Raw genomic sequence first — 27,605 nt, 5'->3', positions numbered from 1 at the left:
CGCTCCCCTGTAGGTTCAGGTTTTGCGGCCAGAGTCCGCACCTTTGGTGGGGGGCTGTCCCGCTCTGACCTTAGTTTATTTTTTATGTCTTTGCGTTAGGTTGGTCAGGGCGTGAGTTGGGGTGGGTTGTCTATGGTCTTTTTTCTGTTATATTTTCTACGTGTTTGGCCTAGTATGGTTCTCAATCAGAGGCATGTGTCGTTCGTTGTCTCTGATTGAGAATCATACTTAGGTAGCCTGTGTTTTGTGGGTGACTATTTTCTGTTTAGTGTTTTCTGCACCTTACAGGACTGTTTTGGTTTTCGTTTATTTCACGTTGTTATTTTTGTATTTCAGTGTTCAGTAAATAAAACATTACGAACACGAAGACAACCGTTACAGCCTCTTTGCTTGACATCATGGGAAAGTCAAAAGAAATCAGCCAAGACCTCAGAATTTTTTTTGTAGAACTCCACGAGTCTGGTTCATCCTTGGGAGCAATTTCCAAATGCCTGAAGGTACCACGTTCATCTGTACAAACAATAGTACGGAAGTATAAACACCATGGGACCACGCAGCCATCATGCCGCTCAGGATGAAGATGTGTTCTGTCTCCTAGAGATGAACGTACTTTGGTGCGAAAAGTGCAAATCAATCCCAGAAAAACAGCAAAGGACCCTGTGAAGATGCTATAGGAAACAGGTACAAAAGTATCTATATCCACAGTAAAACGAGTCATATATTGACATAACCTGAAATTCCGCTCAGCAAGGAAGAAGACACTGCTCCAAAATCAACATAAAAAAACAGACTATGGTTTGCAACTGCACATGGGGACAAGATCATACTTTTTGGAGAAATGTCCTCTGGTCTGATGAAACAAAAATAGAACTGTTTGGCCATAATGACCATCGTTATGTTTGGAGGAAAAAGGGGGATGCTTGCAAGCTGAAGAACACCATCCCAACCGTGAAGCACGGGGGTGACAGCATCATGTTGTGGGGGTGCATTGCTGCAGGTTGGGACTGGTGTACATCACAAAATAGATGGCTTCATGAGGAAGGAAAATTGTGGATATATTGAAGCAACATCTCAAGACGTCAGTCAGGAATTTAAAGCTTGGTCGCAAATGGGTCTTCCAAATGGACAATGACCCCAAGCATACTTCCAAAGTTGTGGCAAAATGGCTTAAGGACAACAAAGTCAAGGTATTGGAGTGGCCATCACAAAGCCCTGACCTCAACCCTCAATCAAATAAAAGCTGAAATAAATCATTCTCTTTACATTCTATTTCACATTCTAAAAATAAAGTGGTGATCCTAACTGACCTAAAACAGGAAATTCTTACTCAGATTAAATGTCAGGAATTGTGAAAAACTGAGTTTAAATGTATTTGGCTGAGGTGTATGTAAACTTCTGACTTCAACTATATATATATATGTGTGTATATATATATATATATATATATATATATATATATATATATATATATATATATATATATGTATATATGTATATATATATATATATATGTATATATATGTGTGTATATATATATATATGTGTGTATATGTATGTACATGTATGCATATATGTATGTATATATATATATATATTTGAATCCATTTTTTTAATGGAATATCAACATAGCCATTATCAGCAAACCATCACTCCTGTGTTCCAATGGCCCAACCCATAATATATCTAGATTCATTAATTTATTGGACAATTAATTTGATATTTTGCACTGATTATTGGCCTATATTGTACTTTTTCGAAACGAATGTACAATCTAATTTTGTGTTTATGCGAGCGTTGCTGCAGAGCGTGGGGTTTCCCATAGTTTATTGCAGGGTTACCGCGCCCATCTCGCGGTTTGATTGCCGGGTGAAGTAGTGACTGAGTAGATTTCAGGGCGGCCTAAGGGGAAGTGGCTTCTAAATGAAATATACATCGGGAACAGACAGTAGTGAACATTGATTATTGAAATTGTCAATAAGCCTACTTGCACTTTGCAGCAGGGATCTGTGTCCCGTCATCAGCAGGGAGTGGTGTGATCCCCCCCCCGGTTGGTCCAGGTTGTTGAAAAAGCTTACTGGCCAGCCTGGTTACGTTTGGGAAGGGTTGCTCCTCTGAAAGCTAGCTAGTTTGTAAACTAGCTGTTCGTTGATGCGTGGATTGGAGGAATAACTACACCGTTACCTTTTCCAGTCAATGCTAAATAAACAAGCCAACGCCAACTGAGAAAAAGGTAGGACGGTCACGGTGCAATGTCGCACATTTGGAAAACAATAAAATGCTAGTGTAATTGTTGGCCGATTTGGTAACGTTAGATTAGCTCGTTTACGTTACTGTCCGGGGTGAGTTAACGTTAGCATAGCCAATTTTATCTGCTTTCCAGCTGCTGGCTATATCGATCCCAATTTCAGCATGTATATTGAAATACTCGTATGTATTGATAACGTACCGACCTAACTATATATCCAGCCTGATTTAGCAAGGGACGGGTTGGACCCTGTCCAATTCATGAGAAGTGGACAGCAAACACTTTCTTGGACAAGTCATTAACCAGCTAACGTCCGCTAGCTAATTTGGTTAGGTACCCAAATAGCTGAGGTAGACCGCTGGGTTAACTAGTTAGCCAGAAATGTTGTCCAGCTAGCTTAATTTTTTTCCATAAAATATTAACCGTGCCTCAATACCCCTTTAATTTAAACTGCATTTCAAAACAACCATATTTAACTTGTTTATTAAAAGCGGACTTGTTAGCTGGGTAGCTAACATCTTGGAGATGGACAACTGTGGCCTAAAATGCAAGCGATAACTAGCTAACGTTAGTTATCTGACTTGTCCATTGCTAGCAATTTATCTTGGGCACTATTCATAATGGGATGTGTTTTAAAATAAGTTGAGGCATTGTTAGATATGCCGTTTTGGTAGTCAAGTATGATCACTTTTTCCAATCTACCACCTAGATAGCTAACGTAGTTATAAATCCAGTTAACGTTAGCTAGTTAACTAATGTCTGTTAAACACTAACGTTAGCTAGTTTGCTAACTAAAGTTAGCTGGATTGATGTTAAATAGCACAAACGTTAGCTAACAGCTAGCTGGTAAACCATTTGTACCATTTAAATATCCCCCACCTTAATGGTAGCACAATTGCTTTACTTGGCTCTTGTGGTTTATATCAAATTAAACGGCTACTGCTGGCTTTAACGACATGGCTACTTCTAGTTAAGTAGATAATTAATTGGATTTTCTTCTCCAACACTAGCCAGCTAACTCCTTAGCTAGTTGCTGGAGTAATTTAGCACACGTCAAGCACGGGGGCGAAACGATAGGAATGCTGGATCAGTGTGTTATATTCCCTTTGGGTGAGTCTTTTCTGTTTGTCTGCACCCTGTTTCTGATAATCCCCGACGCCCGTTGTCGGAGAGTGGAGTTGGGCTGCTGTCTAGTAGCTAGTATTGAGGTCACTGCTGTTGAGCAGGGTTATTTGGTTAGAAATCGTTGAGGCATACATTCTGATAATGGAAATTGAAATATAACATCTCGGCCTTTTCGCATGTTGTATTAAATACTGGGATTGCTCATGTATTTTCACATGTGACATAGCATGAAAGTAAATCAATCTATGTGTCTAGTTAGCGTCGATTCTTCAACCCTAGTAGCTAGGCCTATAAACAGCGGCAGCGAACAAGATGGCGTTTGCTGCCTCAGTCTCATGTTTCCATCGATGCAAGACATTAATTAGCGTGCCATCGGTTGAGGCTTCATAGGTGATCAGTGTAACTGTTTTGGTAGCAAGACATTAATTAGCATGCCATCGGTTGAGGCTTCATAGGTGTAATTGTTTTGGTAGTGGTAGCTACCCTAATTTAACATCAACTTTCAAGCCAGCTAATTTGCTTTCCTCTGTAAATGACTGACATCTGAAAGAGATGAGCGGGGGAGTTCTTGCATTTGCAGCGTTGTAAGGTATCTACAATGAGCCTGAATTGTTCAAACAAATATTGTAACCTCATCTGAATACCAACAGAGAGTGATTCATCAGTTTATTTGCAGGTGACATTCAAATTGGATGCAAATAGTGCTAATGGATTGCAAGCAACTTATTTGTACCACTATATTTGAGCACAACAATGTTTCCCGCTGCAGTCAAATTACACCAGGACAGGAGTGTTTCAAGTTTAATATCCAACCTGGTCTCAGCATTTTGTATCATTCTGTTCGTAAATCAGAGACACTCATTTAATTAATATATGTTTCGTACGGTATGTATAATTTGTGGATGTCCCTCACCCATTTCATATATGTTATAACTTACAGTTAATAAATGCTACGAATTTGCAAAAAGTAATAGGTGGCTAACGTTAGCTAGGCGTTAAGTCTAGCAGTTACGGAAAGGGTTAACTACGTTGTAGTCGCCAATGTCTGTAAGGCTACTTGTTGTAAGTATGTTGTCGTAGAGACTAATGCCAGTGTGAATTTTACTGCAGGGTGTTGTTTTGACTGTGGTACACACAATTACATGAATTGTTGTATGACAAACTATTAATTAAACCCCCATCCACCCTCTCACCCCGATATGTTTGTTTAAGCATTAGTCCATTTTGATGAAAGGACCACATTGGTTACTATCTTGTGACAGTGAGACAATTAGAGATTCTCCTGTACTTTTGTCTACTTGGCTTTCAACCGTGGCCTTCAAACTAGGGCTTTTGTGGTTAATTGAGGTAAAACAGTAATTCTGCTCATAGATTATGCATGTATAAACAGGAGGTAAAAAACCAAGTAGTCGCCAATGTCTTTAAGGCTACTTGTAAGCATGTTGTCGTAGAGACTAATCAGACATGCTTTTTTCAGAGTGGAAAACTGATTTCTGACTCCGGTGTGAGCTTTTGCCAGCTGTTTTCCTGTTAGTGGGCATAGATTGGATTAAGTATTTACTATCTGTGGATTTGAGCTTTTAGGATTACAGGCTTGGTCAGTGATAGTGCTGGTTATGGTCTTTTCTATGATCCAGCTTTAGCCATATGACATTTGTTGCACTGATATAATAGCATCAAGCTTTCTACAACGCAGGCCTACATTTTGTGCTCTTTTAGTGTTTTATTATGCAATAGCGGAGGTGTATGAAGATGGCGGGGCCCCATGCATTTACCACAAATTCCTTGATTTGTTAAACTTGCCATATTTGTTCATTGCTCTCCGCTGTACTTCTTTTGTATGGTCATTGGTAGGTAGGGCTGTGGTGGTCATGACATTTTGTCAGCCAGCTATTGTCGTGTAAAAGACTGCCGGTCTCATGGCAATTTGCCGTTAATTAACATAAACACGTTTAGCAAGCCACTATTGCGCGCCTTTGAAACATCTACATGTCTAATGATTCAGTTGAATTTACACCATCATAAATCAATGTATTTATTTTAGGCAGGTCTAAACAAACATGATGTGAAGAAAATGTATTTCAGAAGAACAGCATGTGTTGGCCTACAGCTTATCTGGCAGTGTGCCATGCATAGGCTTGTTTATTTAGCAGACAAGATATTCTTAAATCCTGTGCCATTATTTTATAGTAAGACTAATATAATTGAACTTAGCTGAAATAAAATAGAAAGGATATTTTTCCCATTCAGGAGAATTTTGAGTGTAAAAGTGATCATTTTTAAACAGGTTCTATACACTAGATTTAGAGTAATTTGACAACTTTCGTTGTGAATAATAAACATTTAGGATGCCTTGAATATCAAAAGATGTATGGGCTGCATGATGAAACTATAGGCTATTGATGATTTGAGAAAGTCGCAAAAAAGCTTGCGGTCTGTTCCTTGCCTCAGGCTGCAAACGCTGTTCTCTCATCAAGTGATCATACTTTCACCCATCAAACTATTCTCAATTGAATCTTGTCTTTACTAATATTACTAGAATTTCACAGTATCAAATGTGCAGGAACAGGGTCAGGAGAAAAAAGATGTCATCTGTATGTACTCGAATAGCGAATGTAGGACACTTTCTGCTGTTTTGTTTTTCACTCATGTTGGGTAGGCTATTCTGGTTATTTTATTCCACACATCAACCTCTGTTTGAGGAGCATGCAGGGTCTCTCCGCAGCACAGATGATATTTCTCCCAAACTCTGTGTATCGTGGGGTCTCCAACCCTGTTCCTGAAGCTACACAGTGCTTCATTTGGGAAACCAAGTGAAAACTGTTTGGGATCATTGATAGTAATACGTTTTCACAATGAAACGTATTTAATTAAACTGTTAATAGCACCTCTCTCTGCGTGCTCGAGAAAGGTATGAAGGGAGGAGATGGAAATGCACGGTGGCGAGATATTCAATATTCTGTACCTAAAGGTAATGTCAACCTATTAATTAGGAAAATATAAAAATGCCCTATTACCAGGCTATTTGAAACCATATATAAAGTCACTAATTGTAGGCCAACTCTAAATTAATGTAATTTATGCAAGACCAATTATGTACCAGTTTAAAAAATATATATTTTTCTGCCGTGCATAAATATGCGGTAGACTGTATTGTATAACTGCACAATCATTATTATTATATATTTTTTTCAAGCTTGGGTTCGTGTGTGTGTGCGCGCACATTAGGGATGCACAATATATCGGTAAGCATATCGGAATCAGATGAGATTAGCTAAAAATGCCAGCATCGGGTCTATGTATAACGCCAATGTGCAAATCCGATGTCAAAGCTGATGTGCATACCTGTAACATAGCTAGATGACGTAATGATGCCACAAAAATACAGAGCTACATGTTCAACACAGCATTCCTAACCTAGCCCACAATGTCTGCTGTGTGGATCTATTTTGAAGTTTCAAAGGAAGATAACAAAAAGGTCATATGCAAAGTTTGTGCTGCTATTATTTCCAGAGGGGAGAAAGTGAAATCTTTCAAAACCACAAACCTAATTACTGATTTGAAAATCACCCCAGACGTTCACTGACTACTTAGAACAAAACCAGAAAAAACTAAGTGCGCACTTCCAACAACTTAAGTTCAAGTCGAGCAGTCATTTGAAATAGAATTTCAGCGAGACAACTCAAAGGCGAAATCCATTAATGCCAAGATAATGGAATTAATTGCCCGTGACAATCAACCGTTCTCTGGATGATGTTGGCTTTTGCCGACTGGTCGAGCACCTCGAGCCCCGGTACATACTACCAAGTAAGTGCTATTTTTCAGATGTTGCCCTACCAGAGCTGCACAGTATTGTTGAAACGCACATCCGTGAGCTACTTGCAATGGGCGTCACTGAGATTAGCTTCATGACTGACATTTGGACTAGCGATATCAGACCCATGAGCATGCTGGGTCAACAAGGATTTCGTACTGAGGAAAGCCATATTACAAGCTCAAGAATGTGCTTGTTCTCATACCACTACAGCCATTTCAATGGCATTTGAGAACATGTTTGAAACTTGGAAAATCCCCAAGAACAATGTGTTAATGCACGTAACATGACAAAGGCTTTAGAAGAATGCGGAGTCGCCAGCAACTGGCTGTGAATTAAGGTGTTTTGGCCCAACGCAGCATATCTGACAGTGGGAACAGGTAGGAAGATAGTGGGTCATTTTAAACACTCGCAGCTAGCATACATCCGCCTGCAAGCAGTACAGAAGCAGCTTGGAGTGAACATGAAAAGGCTTAAGCAAGATGTTTCCACCAGATGGAACAGTACTGTTTACACAGAGAGCCTGCTGGAACAAAAAACGAGTGCTTGGCGTGTACGCAGCTGACTGAGTTACCTGCAACAATCAGTACAAACCAGTGGACTCCCATTGACATGAACACACTCCTAGCTCCATTGAAACAACTGCGAAATAAGCTCATCAACTGCGTCTGCAGCAGACCCTCTCATGGTATTGAAACGCCAGCTCAACAAAACTGCCGACACAGACGTGGGGTTAAAACCTGCGAAAGTACTCTAGTAGAGGCTGTGAACAAGTGATCCGGTAGCATTCTCTCTGAGCCTCTTTACTATATCGCCACCATGCTTGATGCTAGATACAAGGACTGCTACTTTGCTGGTGACACGAAACAGGGTTTGTGAAATGTTAGACACAGCTGGACAAGATGGAAACGGACACAGTGACAGTGAAGCACAGGGGAAGAGGACCCATGACAGAAGAGGCCACAGACAGGCAGACAGCTGAAACTTCACTGCTTGACATGTATGCTGGAATCATGGTTGAGAATGAAATGACTAAACAAATGAACAACGAAACAGCACAGCAAGTAAGTGAATAGGTTTTAATTGTTTTACTGGTAATGGGACATATGTAGATGCCAACAATAACTTTTTAGTCAGTGTCTCCGTTAGACTCTTTGTATTGTCATTTTCTGTTACAACGTCGGCCAACATTAGCCAATGTTGATCTATTCCTAATGATCCTTTGGAATGCAAGAATAATGAAATATGTTGTATTAAGTGTCTTGGTTTTTCCCTGTACTAGTATGGACAGTGAGTGCCTTTTCAGTGCAGCTTCACACATTGTAGATGAAAAAGTAATAACTCTTGTGACAAAGCCAAGCAGGTCCTCTTTGAAGAAATACCTCCCCCAACTGTTAAAATTGTAAATGGGCAGTCATATTGTGTAACAGCCATTTCGTCACTGGGAAAAAAATGGACTAATACCAATGGCTTTTCTGTTTATTCATGGATGGTATAGGTGGTGATTTTCATTTTATTTGAAACAAATCAGTTTTGTTTGTTTTTATTTCTTAAATGAAAGACGAGATGTGTTGTAAATTTGCTCGCATTTTACTAGTCGAGTAAGTTGAGCACATTTTAAAAGTTTAAGTTGTGCAGTCTATGACAGCCTAGAGACAGTCATTTCTTTTCAAGCAGTTGAAGCTAAATTGATTAACTGCATTTTAGTTTCAACCAATATTTTTTTCAAAGCATTAAGTTTCTCCATACAGTCAAGATTGGATAGTAAGAAGGGACACTGACAACTTCACCACCTTTGTAATGTGGGGCAGCTAAAATATTTCTGTGAATATCTGTTGAGTGATAAATTACAAATCCATGAATGTACTTTTTCTAATTTACAAGTTATTAAACAATCAGTTACAAACTGAACAAATAAACATGACACTTTGTTTCAACTGTTTAACTGTACAAGAATGCTTAAAAGCTGCTAACTTTAAATGTATGTTCACTAGTGTTACCAGCCTCAGAAATTGCAGCCCAAATAAATCTCAACAACTGTTCAGAGGAGATTGCGTGAATCAGGCCTTCATGGTCAAATTGCTGCAAAGAAACCACTACTAAAAGACTCCAATAATAAGAGACTTGCTTGGGCCAAGAAATACGACCAATGCACATTAGACCGGTGGAAATCTGGCCTCCACAATCACCTGACCTCAACCCAATTGAGATGGTTTGGGATGAGTTGGACCACAGAGTGAAGGAAAAGCAGCCAACAAGTGCTCCGCATATGTGGGAACTCCTTCAATACTGTTGGAAAGTCATTCCAGGTGAAGCTGGTTGAGAGAATGCCAAGAGTGTGCAAAGCTGTCATCAAGGCAAAGGGTGGCTACTTTGAAGAATTTCAAATAGAAAATATATTGATGTGTTAAACACTTTTTGGTTGCAACATGATTCCATGTGTTATTTCATAGTTTTGATGTCTTAACTCTTATTCTACGATGTAGAAAATACTAAAAATAAGTGTGCCCAAACTTTTGACTGGTACTAATATACACTGCTCAAAAAAATAAAGGGAACACTTAAACAACACACTGGAACTCGAAGTCAATCACACTTCTGAGGTATGTCATTTTTGTGCATGAGAGGAGATTACCGTGACTCAATCGTCACTTAGAATGTCACTCATGACTGCCGGTGTGGCGGTGATACAGTCACCGCAACAGCTCTAGCCATTGTTAGAGTATATACATGATCCCAATTTTAGCTTCAAGACGCCAGCAATTTGCAAAACCAAACCATATCGTGTGCTGTAGTTTAAAAACTCGATGGATGATGCTTAAACATTAACTTTATATCTGAATTCTGGAAAATGTATCAACGTAAAACTAAAATAATCCTCAACACTACTGAGATCATGCTCTGAAAGGTGAATTTGTATGGCTGCATGGAAACAAAAACATTATGAAAACATTTGTACAGCAGACTCCGGCTGCCCTCGAGACCTCAGCAGTCAGTAAGCCACACCTCCAGGCTATTTGTCACCACTCCCTGTTTATCATGCTGTCAGCTGATTCCGATCAGGCGCTTGGAGAAATGAGGGGCAGAAGAACTTCTTACAGTAAGGGATTATGGACAGACTCTGAGAGCATCTAGTTCACCAACATTGCAGAATTTGTTCTTTGTTTTCTTACCCTGAGGTAGTGTAGGGATGAACTGTGACTGAGTCCTATGTTTAGGTTTGAGCATCTTCTGAATTGTGCCTGCATTGACTCAAAGTAACTTACAACCAAGACTCAACATCAACTCAATGAATTAGGTGTTTGAACTAATGCCAGTGCAGAGTGTAGTTTTTAATTACATATCCTCTCCATGATTAATGTTGTCATTCTACGTCCCACATTCGGGATGCCACAGTAGTCGTGTGTTATACCGAAGTCCAGTCCTAGTGTCTCCCTCATGATTTTGTTACTCACTTGTCTCATAAGGTTAATTCAACACCCCCCTCTGATCTTTAAGGACGGATGTGAATGGCAAGTAGTCATGGAATTAACAGTGATATTTTTATCAGAGAGGAGCTTGAGTGTGATTTTCTCAGTTTAGAGAAGATCCTCAGTCTAGCACTCAAAACACTTTGACCGTACAGAGTGAAATACATGAAGGTGATGGGGTTAGCTAGGAGGAAGAACTGGGGCTAAAACCAAGGGTTTTGTTTATAGTCCTTATGTTTAATTCATATCCAAATATGCTAATCCAGTCTTCTGTGAATGTGAGGTCAAGGCTGTTTCCCGTATTACTGGTACCTTTCACAATGCTGGTGTGTGGATAATCTCTCTGTTTTTCACAATAGAATGTTATCCTAGCAGTTAAGAGAGTAAGGCCCGTAACCAAAAGGTCTCTGGTTAGAATCTCTGAGCCGACTATGTAAAAAAAAAAAAAATAAATCTCTGCCCTTGAGCAAGGCACTTAAGCCCAATTGCTCTGCTAAATGACTAAAATGTTAAGTGTTTTGAAAATGACCTCTGTTTTCTCTGACCATGTTCTGTATTTGACTAATAGGAAGATCAGTGCTTTAGGCTACTGTTTGGGGTAAATTATGTGTTTAGGTTGCCCAGACCAGTGTGATCAGATCGGCCTGTATCGCTATAAATGGTTTATTGATCACTTAGCACCGTTGGCTGATCTAGTGAGCATCAACCCGTGGATAGGGGTCAGCAGGATAACTGTTTTTCAGATCATCTGGCCAGTCATGTCTTAACAGGATTTGTCAGGGAAGGTTAAATTAACCTCTCTGGGAACGTTTGGGACACTAGTATCCCACCTCGCCAACAGCCAGTGAAATTGCAGGGCACCAAATTCAAAACAACAAATCTCATAATTAAAATTCCTCAACCATACAAGTATTTTACACCATTTTAAAGATGCACTTCTCGTTAATCCAACCACCGTGTCCAATTTCAAAAAGGCTTTTCGGTGAAAGCAGAACATCATTGTTAGGTCAGCAACTAGTCACAGAAAGCATTCAGCCATTTTCCAACCAGAGAGGTGTCACAAAAAGCAGAAATATAGATAAAATTAATCACTCAACTTTGACGATCTTCATCAGATGACACTCCCAGAACTCAATGTTACACAATACATGTATGTTTTGTTCGATCAAGTTCATATTTATATCCAAAAACCTCAGTTTACATTGGCAACATGTTCAGAAATGCCTCAAACATCCGGAGAAATTGCAGAGACACATTTAATAACAGAAATACTCATCAAATTTTAATGAAAGATACATGTTTTACATAGAATTAAAGAGAAACTTGTTCTTAATGCAACCGCTGTGTCAGATTTCAAAAAAGCTTTACGGCAAAAGCACAATATTCAATCATCTGAGAACAGGTTCAGCCACAAAAGTGAGCCATACAGTTACCTGCCAAATTGTGGAGTGAACAAAAGTCATAAATAGCATTATAAATCTTCACTTACCTTTGCTTATCTTCATCGGAATGCACTCCCACTCCCAGGACTCGTCCATATTTATGTCCAAATACCTCCGTTTTGTTTGCGTTTAGTTCACTATTCCAAAGGCACAATGCGTGAGCTCAAAATCCAGACGATTGGTCTGGAAGGTCAAGAGTTCCATTACAGTTTGTACAAACATGTCAAACGATGTTTACAATCATTCCTTGGTCTTTTTTATAATCTTCAATAATATTCCAACTGGACAATAGCGTATTCATTACAGAGGAGAAAGAAGGAACGGTGTGACCGCCCAGTAAACAACTGATTGGCTTCAGCCTAGTCCACTTGTTGAAACAGCGTTTATTTGACAACCTTCCACAATAGAAGCCTCAAACAACTTTCTAAAGACTGAAACTCTTCTTTGCATAGATGGACATTGTCCTCTTCAATCACTTAAATGAAACTAATCCTGGTTGGATTTGTCTCAGGTTTTCGCCTGCCATATGAGTTCTGTTATATTCAGACATCATTCAAACAGTTTCAGAAACTTAAGTGTTTTCTATCCAATACTACTAATAATATGCATATATTTGAATCTGGGACAGAGTAGCAGGGAGTTTACTCTGTGCACATTATTCATCGAAGCTACTCAATACTGCCCCCCTGTCACCAAGAAGTTAAGTCTGTCTCAGAATTATGTCAATGACATTGAGGTGAGAAGATAGGACTGTGAGTCAGTAGCAGAGTTGTGTGAGGGCAGGAGAGGCGCTCTAATGTAGGATATGAGTGTATGGGCCTGCTGCACTGGCCAAGCCAACAGAAGTACTGTTATGTAGGCTATGAGAGTGTAGTCCTACACGAGCCAAAGCAACGGTGTCACAGCCTACTTCTCCTCCGACGCAATTTGTCTTTTAATGACTGCACAACGTTTCCCTGTGGAAGGAAAGTAGTTACGAGTTCAGAAAATCCGTTTTCTGGTTGAGAGTTCTTTGAAGAGGACAATGTCCATCTATGCAAATGTGTCATTAGCCTATTTCTTTACCAAAGACTTGCACCTCAATCAGACCGACAGCGTCATTGCATGTTGGTATATTAGAAGTATATTAATTTCCAATGGAATTCTGCATTTGCCTTGCACCGTTGCAGTTGTGTTTTGTGTGGCGCATACATTGGATTTATCCAACTTATGCGTCAAATTGTATGTGTAAATTTGACAGAAATACAAGCAAAAGGTGAATGTTTTGTTGCACAAATATTCACTTAAATATTGGATTACATACAGTGCATTCGGAACGTAATCAGTCCCCTTGATTTCTTTCCACATTTTGTTACGTTACAGCCTTATTCTAAAATGAATTGTTCCCCACAATACTCCATAATGACAAAGCAGAAACCGGTTCTACATTTTTACAAATGTATTTCTTTTAAACGTAACATTTTACATAAATATTCAGACCCTTTACTCAGTACTTTGTGCCTCGAGTCTTTACCGCCTACAAACTTGGCATACCTGTATTTGGGTTGTTTCTCCTATTCTTCTCTACAGATCCTCTCAAGCTCCGTCAGGTTGTTTGGGGAGTGTCTCCACACAGGTATTTTCAGGTTTCTCCAGAGATGTTCGATCGGGTTCAAGTCCGGACTCTGGCTGGGCCACTCAAGGACATTCAGAGACTTGTCCCGAAGCCATTCCTGCGTTGTCTTGGCTGTCTGCTTAGGGTCGTTGTGCTGTTGGAAGGTGAACCTTCGCCCCAGTCTGAGGTTCTGAGCGCTCTGGAGCAGGTTTTTATCAAGGATCTCTCTATACTTTGCTCTGTTCATCTTTCCCTCGATCCTGACTAGTCTCCCAGTCCCTACTTCTGAAAAACATCCCCACAGCATGATGCTGCTGCCACCATGTTTCACCGTAGGGATGGCATTGGCCAGGTGATGAGCGGTGCCTGATTTCCTCCAGACGTGACACTTGGCATTCAGGCCAAAGAGTTCAATCTTGGTTTCATCAGACCAGGGAATCTTGTTATGGTCAGAGTCCTTTAAGTTCCTTTTGGCAAACTCCAAGCGGGCTGTCGTGCATTTTATGTAGGAGTGGCTTCCGTCTGGCCACTCTACCATAAAGGCCTGATTGCTGGAGTGCTGCAGAGATGATTGTCCTTCTGGAAGGTTCTCCCATCTCCACAGAGGAGCTTTGTCTGAGTGACCATCGTTTCTTGGTCACCTCCTTGACCAAGGCCCTTCTCCCCCGTTTGGCTGGGCAGCCAGCTCCAGGAAGAGTCTTGGTGGTTCCAAACTAAATTAATTTAAGAATGATGGAAGCCACTGTGTTCTTGAGGACCTTCAATGCTGCAGATATTTTCGGTACCCTTCCCCAGGTCTGTGCCTTGACACAATCCTGCCTTGGAGCCCTACGGACAATTCCTTCGACCTCGAGGCTTGGTTTTTGCTCTGTGCCTTTCCCAATCATGTCCAATAAATTGAAATTATCACAGGTGGACTCCAATCTAGTTTTAGAAACATCTCAACAATGATACATGGGAACAGGCTGCATTAGAGCTCAATTTCAATTCTCATAGCAAAGGGTCTGAATACTTTTTTCTTCCCCCGGTTTTTATTTTTAATACATTTGTAAACCATTTCAAAACCTGTTTTCACTTTGTCATTATGGGTTGTGTGTGTGTGTGTGTGTGTGTGTGTGTGTGTAGTGAGTTTTATTCAATCCATAATAGAATAAGCCTGTTATGTGGAAAAAGTCAATGAGTCTAAATACTTTCCGAATGCACATAATGAGAGACGTTTGACTGCAGAATTTATTACGCTGTAATGGCGTTGTCGTTCTGATCGAGGTGTTAGGCCTATCCATGAATGACAGGGGATTTTATGTATCGTATGTTTTGTTTTCTGGAACAAACAGCCTTTTGTGACAGAACATCATCTAGCTTTGTTTGTCTAAATGATGCCATTTCAATGCTTTCACAGCTCAACGAGGGGAAAACATGATCAGTTGGTTACATAATGTGTTTGAGTGACAAGCGATCTGGTGACAGATTCCATCGCATTTTCAACTCTACTGATGGTTTTGGGAAAAATTTAAATTGCGTTATATTGAGAATGTGCCCACTCTGGTCTTGGCACATGCACTTTAGTCAACAGCTGGCAGGTACAGTGTGGGTAGGGTAGCCTACATGATGACATTATGGACAAAATAGATACATTTTTCAAAAGGTAGCCAAGCATTGATCATATCTCCAGAATAAGACCCTCGATATTTATTGGACAGGAACATCATACCCCATTGCACTTTCAACACCCTGTGAAGTTCATAATTTATTTAATATGTAGCTTAATAAAACTGCATTCTTTCCTGAGTCGTAGTGGGGGGACAATACAGTAGTGGGGCGTGACTCCCAAGTTTACTTCGATATGATGGTTATTATATCAATATTTGTCCAAATGGCATTTTCATCGCCATTTCTCTCATAATTAATTTTATCGACAATTAAGGATCCCACCTTGACTAGCGTAACATTTGTCGACAATGTTTACCAACTGCTGTTTTCACCAGGCCTGTCATGAATTAATTTTTTTGCCGACGTACTTTATTCACATAAAATGGTTTGCTGGAAACATGATTACTGAGACTCTTCTTTCTTCCTCTTTCAGATTAACGACTGTCCCAGCAGCTGGAGCGAGACAGACCTACTAGCAGGGCAAAATGAGTGAACTGGACCAGTTACGCCAGGAGGCTGAGCAGCTCAAAAACCAGATCCGAGTGAGTGTATCCCTCCATCTACCGTCAATGGGCAGGAGCAATTGTTTAAAACCTACAGAAATTGCGTATTTCAGAAATAATTGAATTGTCTCTGCGCTCATAATCAAGTCATAACAAAGCTACATAATCTTCTGACAGTGTGTGGTTGTTACATTTGTGTGATGGTTTAATTGTCTTACTTTTGCAGGATGCCAGGAAAGCATGTGCAGATGCCACGCTATCACAGGTAAAAGTTTAGTTTGGGTTTTTGCGTCTCTAACAGCGGTTTATATGGTGCAATGATGCTTGCTTGTTTTGTCATAAACTGAAATTAGGCAAACTTACAATTTTAACAACCATAAAATTGTGGAGTGATTTCTGCATAGTACATCTTTAACTAGGGATATGCAAAACATTCAATGCAATCTGCTATTGATGGCTTTATGTAACTGTTTGTGTGTTTTGCAGATCACAGCCAATATTGATCCTGTTGGCCGTATTCAGATGCGCACAAGAAGAACACTGAGGGGGCATTTGGCTAAGATCTATGCCATGCATTGGGGCACTGATTCCAGGTAAACCCAAGTGTCATTTTTAGTGTCTTTCACAAGCTAGGAAGGTCATTTCCATTTGTTCTGTACTACAAAAAAACAGCTTGCTTGAATGATTCCAGTTGTCAAATATAAAAGTTGGCATGGTATATAATTGTATAACCCTTGGCATGAATTAGTTATTATACACTGCTCAAAAAAATAAAGGGAACGCTAAATTAACCTCTTGCGACGAGCAATCCGGGATCGTAATCATAGCCTCAAACCAATTAGCATAACGCAGCGGACATAAATACCCCTAAACTTTTCCTATTCATGAAAATCGCAAATGAAATTAATTAAATATATTCAAACACAAGCTTAGCCTTTTGTTAACAACACTGTCATCTCAGTTTTTAAAAATATGCGCTACAGCCAACGCTAGACAAGCATTTGTAATTTAATCATGGCATAATGCTATGCTAGGCTCTGCTGGCAGCAGGCAACATTTTCACAAAAATGAAAAGCAACCAAATTAAATAATTTACCTTTGAAGAACTTCGGATGCTTTCACTCAGGAGACTCCCAGTTAGAAAGCAAATGTTCCTTTTTTCCCAAAAGTTTATTTTTGTAGGTCGAAATAGCTCCCGTTTGTTCATCATGCTTGGCTGAGAAATCGACCGGAAAATGCTATCACTACAACGCCGAACTTTTTTCCAAATTAGCTCCATAATATCAACAGAAACATGGCAAACGTTGTTTAGGATCCATCCTCAAGGTGTTTTTAACATGTATATCCGTCGAGGCAATTGGTTTCTCATAAGAAGCGACTGTAAAAATGTCTACCTCAGTATTTTACACACGATTTTCTGCGGGAGACACCATGTCACCACTTGCTATATATGGTCCCTTACGGCTATTCTTCAATGGAAATGCGTATAAAGACGTCACAATTCTGTAGATGCCTTGGGGAATACGTGTAAAACGTAAGCTCATTCACAGCCATATAAGGAGTCATTGGCATGAGGCGGTTTCAAAAAATGCGGCACTTCCTGGTTGGATTTTTATCTGGGTTTCGCCTGTAAAATCAGTTCTGTGGCACTCAGACAATATCTTTGCAGTTTTGGAAACGTCAGTGTTTTCTTTCCAAACCGAGACATGATGTCACAATGGGCTCAATTGGATTCAGGTCTGGGGAACGGGCGGGCCAGTCCATAGCATCAATGCCTTCCTCTTGCAGAAACTGCTGACACACTCCAGCCACATGAGGTCTAGCATTGTCTTGCAGTAGGAGGAACCCAGGGCCAACCACACCAGCATATGATCTCACAAGGGGTCTGAGGATCTCATCTCGGTACCTAATGGCAGTCAGGCTACCTCTGGCGAGCACATGGAGGGCTGTGCGGCCCCCCAAAGAAATGCCACCCCACACCATGACTGACCCACCGCCAAACCGGTCATGCTGGAGGATGTTGCAGGCAGCAGAACGTTCTCCACGGCATCTCCAGACGGTCACGTCTGTCACATATGCTCAGTGTGAACCTGCTTTCATCTGTGAAGAGCACAGGGCGCCAGTGGCGAATTAGCTTGGTGTTCTCTGGCAAATGCCAAACGTCCTGCACGGTGTTGGGCTGTAAGCACAACCCCCACCTGTGGACGTCGGACCCTCATATACCACCCTCATGGAGTCTGTTTCTGACCGATTGAGCAGACACAGGCACATTTGTGGCCTGCTGGAGGTCATTTTGCAGGGCTTTGGCAGTGCTCCTCCTTGCACAAAGGCGGCGGTAGCGGTCCTGCTGCTGGGTTGTTGCCCTTCTACGTCCTCCTCCACATCTCCTGATGTACTGGCCTGTCTCCTGGTAGCGCCTCCATGCCCTATAACGCTGACAGACACAGCAAACCTTCTTCTTGCCACATCTCGCATTGATGTGCCTTCCAGGATGAGCTGCACTACCTGAGCCACTTGTGTGGGTTGTAGACTCCGTCTCATGCTACCACTAGAGTGAAAGCACCGCCAGCATTCAAAAGTGACCAAAACATCAGCCAGGAAGCATAGGAACTGAGAAGTGGTCTGTGGTCCCCACCTGCAGAACCACTCCTTTATTGGGGGTGTCTTGCTAAATGCCTATAATTTCCACCTGTTGTCTATTCCATTTGCACAACAGCATGTGAAATTTATTGTCAGTGTTGCTTCCTAAGTGGACAGTTTGATTTCACAGAAGTGTGATTGACTTGGAGTTACATTGTGTTGTTTAAGTGTTCCCTTTATTTGTTTGAGCAGTGTATTATTCCACATGATATAGTGGGAAATGTAAGTAGGTGTTATTATGACTAACCATGCATTGTTGCTATGATTGTCATTGCTTAGATTTGGCCCCAAGTTACAAGGCAAAGCAGTCTTAATAAATTACTTTTAGTTTGCTTTTCTATTCCATATAGAATTTTAGCTAGTTATTATAGCTTGATTTTTTTTTAAATTGCTTACAATTTCTTAAATGGAACAGTAATTCCATGACCTTATGTTTCTGCTCTTTCTCACAGGCTCTTGGTCAGTGCTTCCCAAGATGGCAAACTCATCATTTGGGACAGCTATACCACTAACAAGGTCAGACTTCAGTAGCTCAACTTCTGTAGCTCTGTTTAGAGGACGACTACAACGTTTCCATTGCAATTATAGGCATTGCATTTTGTCCCTTCAGACATTCTACTTTAGTTGTTTTATTCACCTACACACCTGTAATAAGAGCTCATTACGTCAGGTGTGCAAAGGTTTCATGTTTTTTATCCACCTCCTTGCAGGTCCATGCTATTCCTCTGCGTTCTTCCTGGGTCATGACCTGCTCATATGCACCTTCAGGAAACTACGTGGCATGTGGAGGCCTGGACAACATCTGCTCTATTTACAACCTGAAGACACGTGAGGGGAATGTACGTGTGAGCCGGGAGCTCGCTGGACACACGGGTAGAGAGACTACATTTTCTGTTTGGCATGTTATTTGTTATGAAATCCTTCTCTCATTTTCTGCTACTTAAAACACACTTATGGGAACATTTCTGGGTTAGTAATGCACAAATTAAATCTAATTTCCAGGTTATCTGTCCTGCTGTCGCTTTGTTGATGACAACCAGATTATTACAAGCTCTGGAGACACCACCTGGTACGTAAAGGAATTACTCAGTGTCCTGTAAGGATGCTGCTCAGTCTATTTCCAATACAACATTGTTAATTTTCCTTAAATGTAAATTGAATTTGTATAGAAACTCATGCCTCTTGTTTTAACCAGATGTTGTTTTTACAGTGCCCTTTGGGATATTGAGACTGGCCAGCAGACAACCACATTTGCTGGTCACAGTGGTGATGTCATGAGCCTCTCATTGGCCCCTGACACTAGACTATTTGTCTCAGGTGCTTGTGATGCCTCGGCTAAACTCTGGGACGTCAGAGAGGGCATGTGCAGACAGACCTTCACTGGGCATGAGTCTGACATCAATGCCATATGTGTAAGGCCATATTTAAAGATATCTATGCACACGTATTGCCTATTAGGGCATTTTACATTGAGCCATCTTTATTTTAGGGTAAACAATTTGTACATTTTAAGAACAGTATTTAAAAGTACAAGAAACCCAAAGGATGACCCATCAAACCGTAAAAAAACGTATTTCCAATGTGGTCCTCAAATCATGAAATATAATCTCAATTTATACATTTCAGTTCTTTGATTGAAAAAAATAATCATGTTTTTGAGATACTATATTTTAATTAAAATTTGTAAGTTATTTGCTCAGTAAGTAATTACTGTATGATCTGTGCTTTGCAGTTCTTCCCCAATGGCAATGCCTTTTGTACGGGCTCTGACGATGCCACCTGCAGACTCTTCGATCTTCGTGCCGACCAGGAGCTGATGTGCTACTCGCATGACAACATCATTTGTGGCATCACCTCTGTTGCTTTCTCCAAGAGTGGCCGTCTCCTCCTAGCTGGATATGACGACTTCAACTGCAACGTGTGGGACACACTGAAGGCTGACCGTGCTGGTGAGTCACTGATAACACCCCAGAGATGTCTCGTCACACGCTATAACAAAACTTCGGTACTTTTTCGATACTACAACATAAACGGTTCGGTATAAGTTTTTATATTTTTGGTTGTTAATGTCGCGTACTGCATGACAGGATCAAGTCTGTCTATCAGCCAATGAGCCTCTTGTCTGGTCCAGTCAAGCTGACCATACATTACACCATTTTGAACTGCAATAAAACCAATTCTCCCCAATTTTGTTGTATCCAATTGGTAGTTAGTCTTGTCTCATCACTGCAACTCCCGTACGGACTTGGGAGAGGCGAAGGTTGAGAGCTGTGCATCCCCCAAAACCCAACCAAGCCACACTGCTTCTTGACACAATGCTCACTTAACCCAGAAGCCAATGTGTCGGAGGAAACTCCGTACACTTGGCGACTGTCAGCGTGCACTAAGTCGTCCGCCACAGGAGTCGCTAGTGCACAATGGGACAAGGACATCCCTGCCGTCCTAACCCTCCCCGAACCTGGACGACACTGGGCCAATTGTGTGCCGCCTCATGGGTCTCCCGGTCGCGGTCGTCTGCGACAGAGCCTGGACTCGAACCCAGAATCTCTAGTGGCACAGCTAGCACTGCTATGCACTACCACTGCGTCACTCGGGAAGCTTAAACTGTGATTTTGTAACGATTTCGGATCTATGCCATATTTATGGGATCGCAGGTTATTTTTATGCTCCACTCAAGATGTTGTAGGTCACATAATGTGAGCGGGTGAAAGAAGTGCGATTTATAAGTCTTGCACTCTCCTGAGCTGCATCTTCTGTCCCGGTTGTATTTTTCTGACATGCCAGAATTCGGACTTGTGCAACTCGTCCTCCGTTGCTCGCTCATTCTTGGCCACAGCGCCACAACATATATAGAATTCACTGTGAGCTGACTACAGGATGAAAAGATTATCCAGACCATTTGCATAATGAGTTGTCCCACGATGTCAATATTTTTGTTGTCTAACGTATGCCTAGCTTTACTCAATGCTAGCTAGCCTGTTCTGAGGAACCACTCCACTGTCTGGGAGTCTGGGCTGCATCATGTCAGCTCCCCACTCATGCTGCACTGGGAGTCTGGGCTGCAACATGTCAGCTCCCCACTCATGCTGCACTGGGAGTCTGGGCTGCATCATGTCAGCTCCCCACTCATGCTGCACTGGGAGTCTGGGCTGCATCATGTCAGCTCCCCACTCATGCTGCACTGGGAGTCTGGGCTGCATCATGTCAGCTCCCCACTCATGCTGCACTGGGAGTCTGGGCATGTAGAAAGTTGTAAACATTTCTACAAGTATAATTCCACTTTGACATGAGGTGTAGGCCAGTGACAATCTCAATTTAGTGCATTTTTAATTTAGGTTGTAACACAACATTTGGAAAAAGTCGAGTGAATATTTTCTGAAGGCACTAAGTCTCAAATGGAAGGAAATAAGTGTCACTCCCTGAAATCAGCCAAAACAAGCTCAACTTCTTGGCACACCCATCCCGTTAGCGGGATCATTTTCGTCAGCAACCGCTGAATAGCATAGCGCCACAGTCCAATTAATATTAAAAAATATTCATATTCATGAAATCACAAGTGCAAAACACTTGCCTTTTGTTTATCATCTCAGATTTTGAAATTATGCTTTACAGCGAAAGCAATCCAAGCGTTTATCGATACCATAGCAAAACATTATGTACACTAAGCATTAAGTAGCTAGGTCACAAATCAGAAAAGCAATCAAATTAATTGTTTACCTTTTGATCTTCGGATGTTTTCACTCACGAGACTCCTAGTTACACAACAAATGTTCCTTTTGTTCCATAAAGATTATTTTTATACCCAAAATACCTCTGTTTGTTGTGTTATGTTCAGAAATCCACAGGAAAGAGCGGTCACGACAACGCAGACAAATTCCAAATAATATTCATAATGTCCACAGAAACATGTCAAATGCTTTTATAATCAATCCTCAGGTTTTTAAAATATATATTCTATAATATATCAACCTGGGTGTGTAGGTTTTTCAATAACACCGGGAGAAACAATGGCCGCTTTACTCTGTAGCGCAAAACTCACTCTGAGAGCCACCTATCCACTTACGCAATGTGATCTTTCATGCTCATTTTTCAAAATAAAATCCTGAAACTATGTCTAAAGACTGACACCTTAGGGAAGCCATAGAAAAAGGATATCACTTTAAATGGAGGATAGGCATGCATAGGAACAGAGGTTTCAAAATAAGAGGCACTTCCTGATTGGATTTTCCTCAGGTTTTTGCCTGCATTATCAGTTCTGTTATACTCAGACAATATTTTTACAGTTTTGGAAACTTTAGTGTTTCCAGTTTTGGAAACTTTAGTGTTTCCTATCTTAATCTGACAATTACAGTGGGGCAAAAAAGTATTTAGTCAGCCACCAATTGTGCAAGTTATCCCACTTAAAAAGATGAGAGGCCTGTAATTTTCATCATAGGTACACTTCAACTATGACAGACAATGAGGGGAAAAAATCCAGAAAATCACATTAGGATTTTTTATGAATTTATTTGCAAATTATGATGGAAATAAATATTTTTTGTGAAGAATCAACAACAAGTGGGACATAATCATGAAGTGGAATGACATTTATTGGATATTTCAAACTTTTTTAACAAATCAAAAACTGAAAAATTGGGCGTGCAAAATTATTCAGCCCCTTTACTTTCAGTGCAGCAAACTCTCTCCAGAAGTTCAGTGAGGATCTCTGAATGATCCAATGTTGACCTAAATGACTAATGATGATAAATACAATCCACCTGTGTGTAATCAAGTCTCCGTATAAATGCACCTGCACTGTGATAGTCTCAGAGGTCCGTTAAAAGCGCAGAGAGCATCATGAAGAACAAGGAACACACCAGGCAGGTCCGAGATACTGTTGTGAAGAAGTTTAAAGCCGGATTTGGATATAAAAAGATTTCCCAAGCTTTAAACATCCCAAGGAGCACTGTGCAAGCGATAATATTGAAATGGAAGGAGTATCAGACCACTGCAAATCTACCAAGACCTGGCCGTCCCTCTAAACTTTCAGCTCATACAAGGAGAAGACTGATCAGAGATGCAGCCAAGAGGCCCATGATCACTCTGGATGAACTGCAGAGATCTACAGCTGAGGTGGGAGACTCTGTTCATAGGACAACAATCAGTCGTATATTGCACAAATCTGGCCTTTATGGAAGAGTGGCAAGAAGAAAGCCATTTCTTAAAGATATCCATAAAAAGTGTCGTTTAAAGTTTGCCACAAGCCACCTGGGAGACACACCAAACATGTGGAAGAAGGTGCTCTGGTCAGATGAAACCAAAATGGAACTTTTTGGCAACAATGCAAAATGTTATGTTTGGCGTAAAAGCAACACCCTGAACACACCATCCCCACTGTCAAACATGGTGGTGGCAGCATCATGGTTTGGGCCTGCTTTTCTTCAGCAGGGACAGGGAAGATGGTTAAAATTGATGGGAAGATGGATGGAGCCAAATACAGGACCATTCTGGAAGAACCTGATGGAGTCTGCAAAAGACCTGAGACGGACGGAGATTTGTCTTCCAACAAGACAATGATCCAAAACATAAAGCAAAATCTACAATGGAATGGTTCAAAAATAACCCTATCCAGGTGTTAGAATATCCAAGTCAAAGTCCAGACCTGAATCCAATCGAGAATCTGTGGAAAGAACTGAAAACTGCTGTTCACAAATGCTCTCCATCCAACCTCACTGAGCTCGAGCTGTTTTGCAAGGAGGAATGGGAAAAAATGTCAGTCTCTCAATGTGCAAAACTGATGGAGACATACCCCAAGCGACTTACAGCTGTAATCGCAGCAAAAGGTGGCGCTACAAAGTATTAACTTAAGGGGGCTGAATAGTTTTGCACACCCAATTTTTCAGTTTTTGATTTGTTAAAAAAGTTTGAAATATCCAATAAATGTTGTTCCACTTCATGATTGTGTCCCACTTGTTGTTGATTCTTCACAAAAAAATAGTTTTATATCTTTATGTTTGAAGCCTGAAATGTGGCAAAAGGTTGCAAAGTTCAAGGGGGCCGAATACTTTCGCAAGGCCCCTTACACGCAAAATGTTAACTCAATGCACATACACACTCCTGTTGAAAATGCATTCACCTGTATTGTGAATATGTCTAGGCTACATCTTGATTTACCAAGTTTATCAATAGAGATTTACCATTCAAATAAATGACTACCGTTATGTAGTTACTGGTATAAACAAAGTCAAATTGATACATTCATTAATGCATACATGGCTGTCCCTGAAAAAATATTGACAAACAAAATGTCTAATTGATTGTTGATCTCAAGACACCTTCTCTTTAGTATAGTGGTGTGTGTCCCTGCTTGTCACGTGGGAGAACGGGTTTCAATTCCCCAATGGAAGGAGGAAGGAATAGGCAGTCTTTGTAAATAAGAATATGTTCTTCACTGACTTGCCTAGTTAAATATGTCCAACAATTGAACAGAGCAGTAGCTGTGATTGTCTGCATTTTTTTATTTTACTTTTATTTTACTAGGCAAGTCAGTTAAGAACACATTCTTATTTTCAATGACGGCCTAGGAACAGTGGGTTAACTGCCTGTTCAGGGGCAGAACGACAGATTTTGTACCTTGTCAGCTTGGGGATTTGAACTTGCAACCTTTCGGTTACTAGTCCAATGCTCTAACCACTAGGCTACCCTGCTGCATCAAGTGCCATCCTGTGACTTTGCCTAATGTGCCTTTTTTTTTTGTCTTGGTATTGAGTGTCGTGATACTAAACCTGGAAGCTATCGGTATTAAATTCCAAATTCTAGTATCGTGACAACACTATTGCACACCAAGCATGTTTTATATTGTACATGTATTAGTCAAATGCAACCTGTCCTGGAAATGTGAAATTCAAAATAACTCCCAACAAATGTTTCAAGCTCATTTTAAATTATTTATGTCAGCTAAATTAAATCCATCATTCCCAGCACCGTCCTGAGACTAATATTGTGGTTCTGTTTTAGGTGTGTTGGCTGGACATGACAACCGTGTTAGCTGCCTGGGAGTTACCGACGATGGCATGGCAGTTGCAACAGGATCCTGGGACAGTTTTCTCAAGATCTGGAATTGAAACCTGAAGGTGCTTTGCCCTTTTTGTATTGCTGTAAAGCTATGCCTTTTTAGCTACTTATGGAACAACAGCTGTATACAGTGTGTTCATTGTTCAGTATAAGTTAACCCTGACTCATTCTTACTTTTCTTCAGATGTCATTTTGAACTCCAAAGTTGACTGGAAGACCATTACAACAACTTGAGAATGTTAAATTTCATAGCATCTTCTTCAACACCGTTTTAAACTGACTTGGACACCACAAACTAAGGGAAACCAATGCCTTTCCTACACAAGAAGAGCACAATTGTTTGTCAACAAGTTAAAAAGAAGAGTTCCTGTGGTGTCAAATCAAAAACTTGTGCATTCCTTCTTGGACCCTTTTTATGTTACCTTGAATGACAAAACACTATCATCCCATGCAAATGTATGTCTTGAAAGCAAATGTTTGAGCGTAATTGTACAAATTATTTAACTTTCTTTTTTTAAAGAATTCTATTCTCTGGTTTGTTTTATTCAGTTGCTTTCCGTTTGTCAGGTTCTTTTCAAATAAAGCTTGTCATTAATCCAATTTAATCATGTAAGAAAGCTGAGACGAAATAAAACATGCAGAAAGCAAAATATTGACCAGATTACAGGAGCTGCGTTCAGAAAACGTCAATGATGTATTTATTTGCCAGCTATTTTTGTTTCATCACAGCTTTTTTTTTTGTACAAAAATCAAATGTGCTTGAACTAATACTGTTAACTAAGCACATGCTATAAATTGTGATGAGTAACTTAATTTCAGTTAACCCCTTAACTCTGTCTTAATTGGGTGGAGTAGGGAATAAGGGTTTAGGGTGGGTTTTGTGATTGTTGGGGCTGGATTTAGTTTAATGGATGGGGATTTTTGTAAGTGTCCACTTAGTGAAATACCACCTGACTAACAGACACCTTTCCTGTGCTTGAAACAGCAGTTGCTATTCTGTGAATGAAATGTACAAATCAATGTCTGAAAATAATTATCTGAAATTTTACATTTGGTTTTGTCTGCCATGGGTTAATTTAAGCATGCATGCTGTAGAATTGCTTTCCACGATGCAAAGATCCAAGTCATCTGTCTTGTTCATAAGTTGTAACCGGTTTAACTATTTTATTTTGGCTAAACACTGCATATGTACTTACACTGGCAAAGCTATGCACCAGAGTAATTGAAAGTGAAGAATGGATTTCCTATTGACTGCAGACTCCATGTGAAATATCATACCAGTTCTAATGATGCCAATTTTCTTTTTGAAATATAATTCATAGTGAACCTTTTTTGATTAACCTCCTTTAAATGTTCACACCCAATGGAACAAAAACATGTTATCTGATTTATGCCCTTACTAATTTTGTAATTTCTTTTCTTGGTCTTAAGTCATAGCATCTGAATGGCAGAAGAAAACAATTCTCCACTGTACAGAAGCACTTTCTTTAATAGTTGACATTTTTCACTTTTTCTGTGATGTACAATACATGTGATCTATTTGTGTGTGGCCACAAGTAAAAATGAATTGCAATTCAATTGAGATGGGTTTCCTTTTCTCCTTCCATTGATAAGATGGAGCTCTGCACCCTTTTCGCATTTTTTGTATTTTATTTCAATATTTTGTCCTGCATTTACACGGGCAGCCCAATTATTGACACGTGCTGATCTGATTGGTCAAAAGTCCAAATAGTGGAAAAAAAGAACAATTGGTCTGGTCTGCCTGTGTAAACAGCCTTGGTGTTCCACAGTGAGCTGGATGCAGATACTGTACTAAAATGTACTGTTATTGAAAATGTAATAAAAAGCCGTTTGAGATGTCTTGTTCTTAACCTATTCTCATGCCACTTGTCAAATGTTTTCTAGTTTATATGTAGATTAACTATATTGCCTGTTAGTGCAAATAATTAAAGGAACCCTCACCAAACAACATTCACATTCCAACAATGCAGAGTAAAAGCGCAATAGGCTACTTAAAATGTTTGTACGTGCCCCTAATGGTTGGTTGTTTTTGTCTTGGCAGATGGGGG

General features: G+C 40.3%; 1 protein-coding gene across 2 annotated transcripts; it reads left to right on the top strand.

The window, feature by feature from the left end:
- The first annotated feature begins 1,862 nt into the window (after positions 1–1,862).
- Positions 1,863–27,411, top strand: LOC118388287 (guanine nucleotide-binding protein G(I)/G(S)/G(T) subunit beta-1-like). 2 transcript variants are annotated; one of them, XM_035777172.2, is made up of 11 exons: positions 1,863–2,230; positions 15,774–15,882; positions 16,070–16,108; positions 16,330–16,436; positions 18,936–18,999; positions 19,194–19,356; positions 19,486–19,552; positions 19,694–19,895; positions 20,216–20,432; positions 25,480–25,595; positions 25,721–27,411. In XM_035777172.2, the coding sequence occupies exons 2-10, from the start codon at positions 15,826–15,828 to the stop codon at positions 25,584–25,586; spliced, it is 1,023 nt and encodes a 340-aa protein (XP_035633065.1). In that variant the 5' UTR covers positions 1,863–2,230; positions 15,774–15,825; the 3' UTR covers positions 25,587–25,595; positions 25,721–27,411. The 2 variants fall into 2 exon arrangements, with proteins under 2 accessions (XP_035633065.1, XP_052382509.1); XM_052526549.1 differs by lacking the exon at positions 1,863–2,230 and adding an exon at positions 3,938–3,959.
- Positions 27,412–27,605: the final 194 nt, after the last annotated feature.

This window comes from Oncorhynchus keta, chromosome 10 (assembly GCF_023373465.1).
Source record: "Oncorhynchus keta strain PuntledgeMale-10-30-2019 chromosome 10, Oket_V2, whole genome shotgun sequence".
In the NCBI taxonomy this organism is placed as follows: domain Eukaryota; kingdom Metazoa; phylum Chordata; class Actinopteri; order Salmoniformes; family Salmonidae; genus Oncorhynchus; species Oncorhynchus keta.
The sequence above is the reverse complement of the archived record's forward strand: the minus strand, read 5'-3'. Positions and strand labels throughout refer to the sequence as shown.

Excerpts from the sequence above, each read along its gene's own strand:
- LOC118388287 (XM_035777172.2), top strand. The coding sequence starts at position 15,826 with ATGAGTGAACTGGACCAGTTACGCCAGGAGGCTGAGCAGCTCAAAAAC. Across the intron at positions 16,109-16,329 it reads CAGATGCCACGCTATCACAG|ATCACAGCCAATATTGATCC; the intron begins GTAAAAGTTTAG and ends TGTGTTTTGCAG. Across the intron at positions 19,896-20,215 it reads CTGACATCAATGCCATATGT|TTCTTCCCCAATGGCAATGC; the intron begins GTAAGGCCATAT and ends TGTGCTTTGCAG.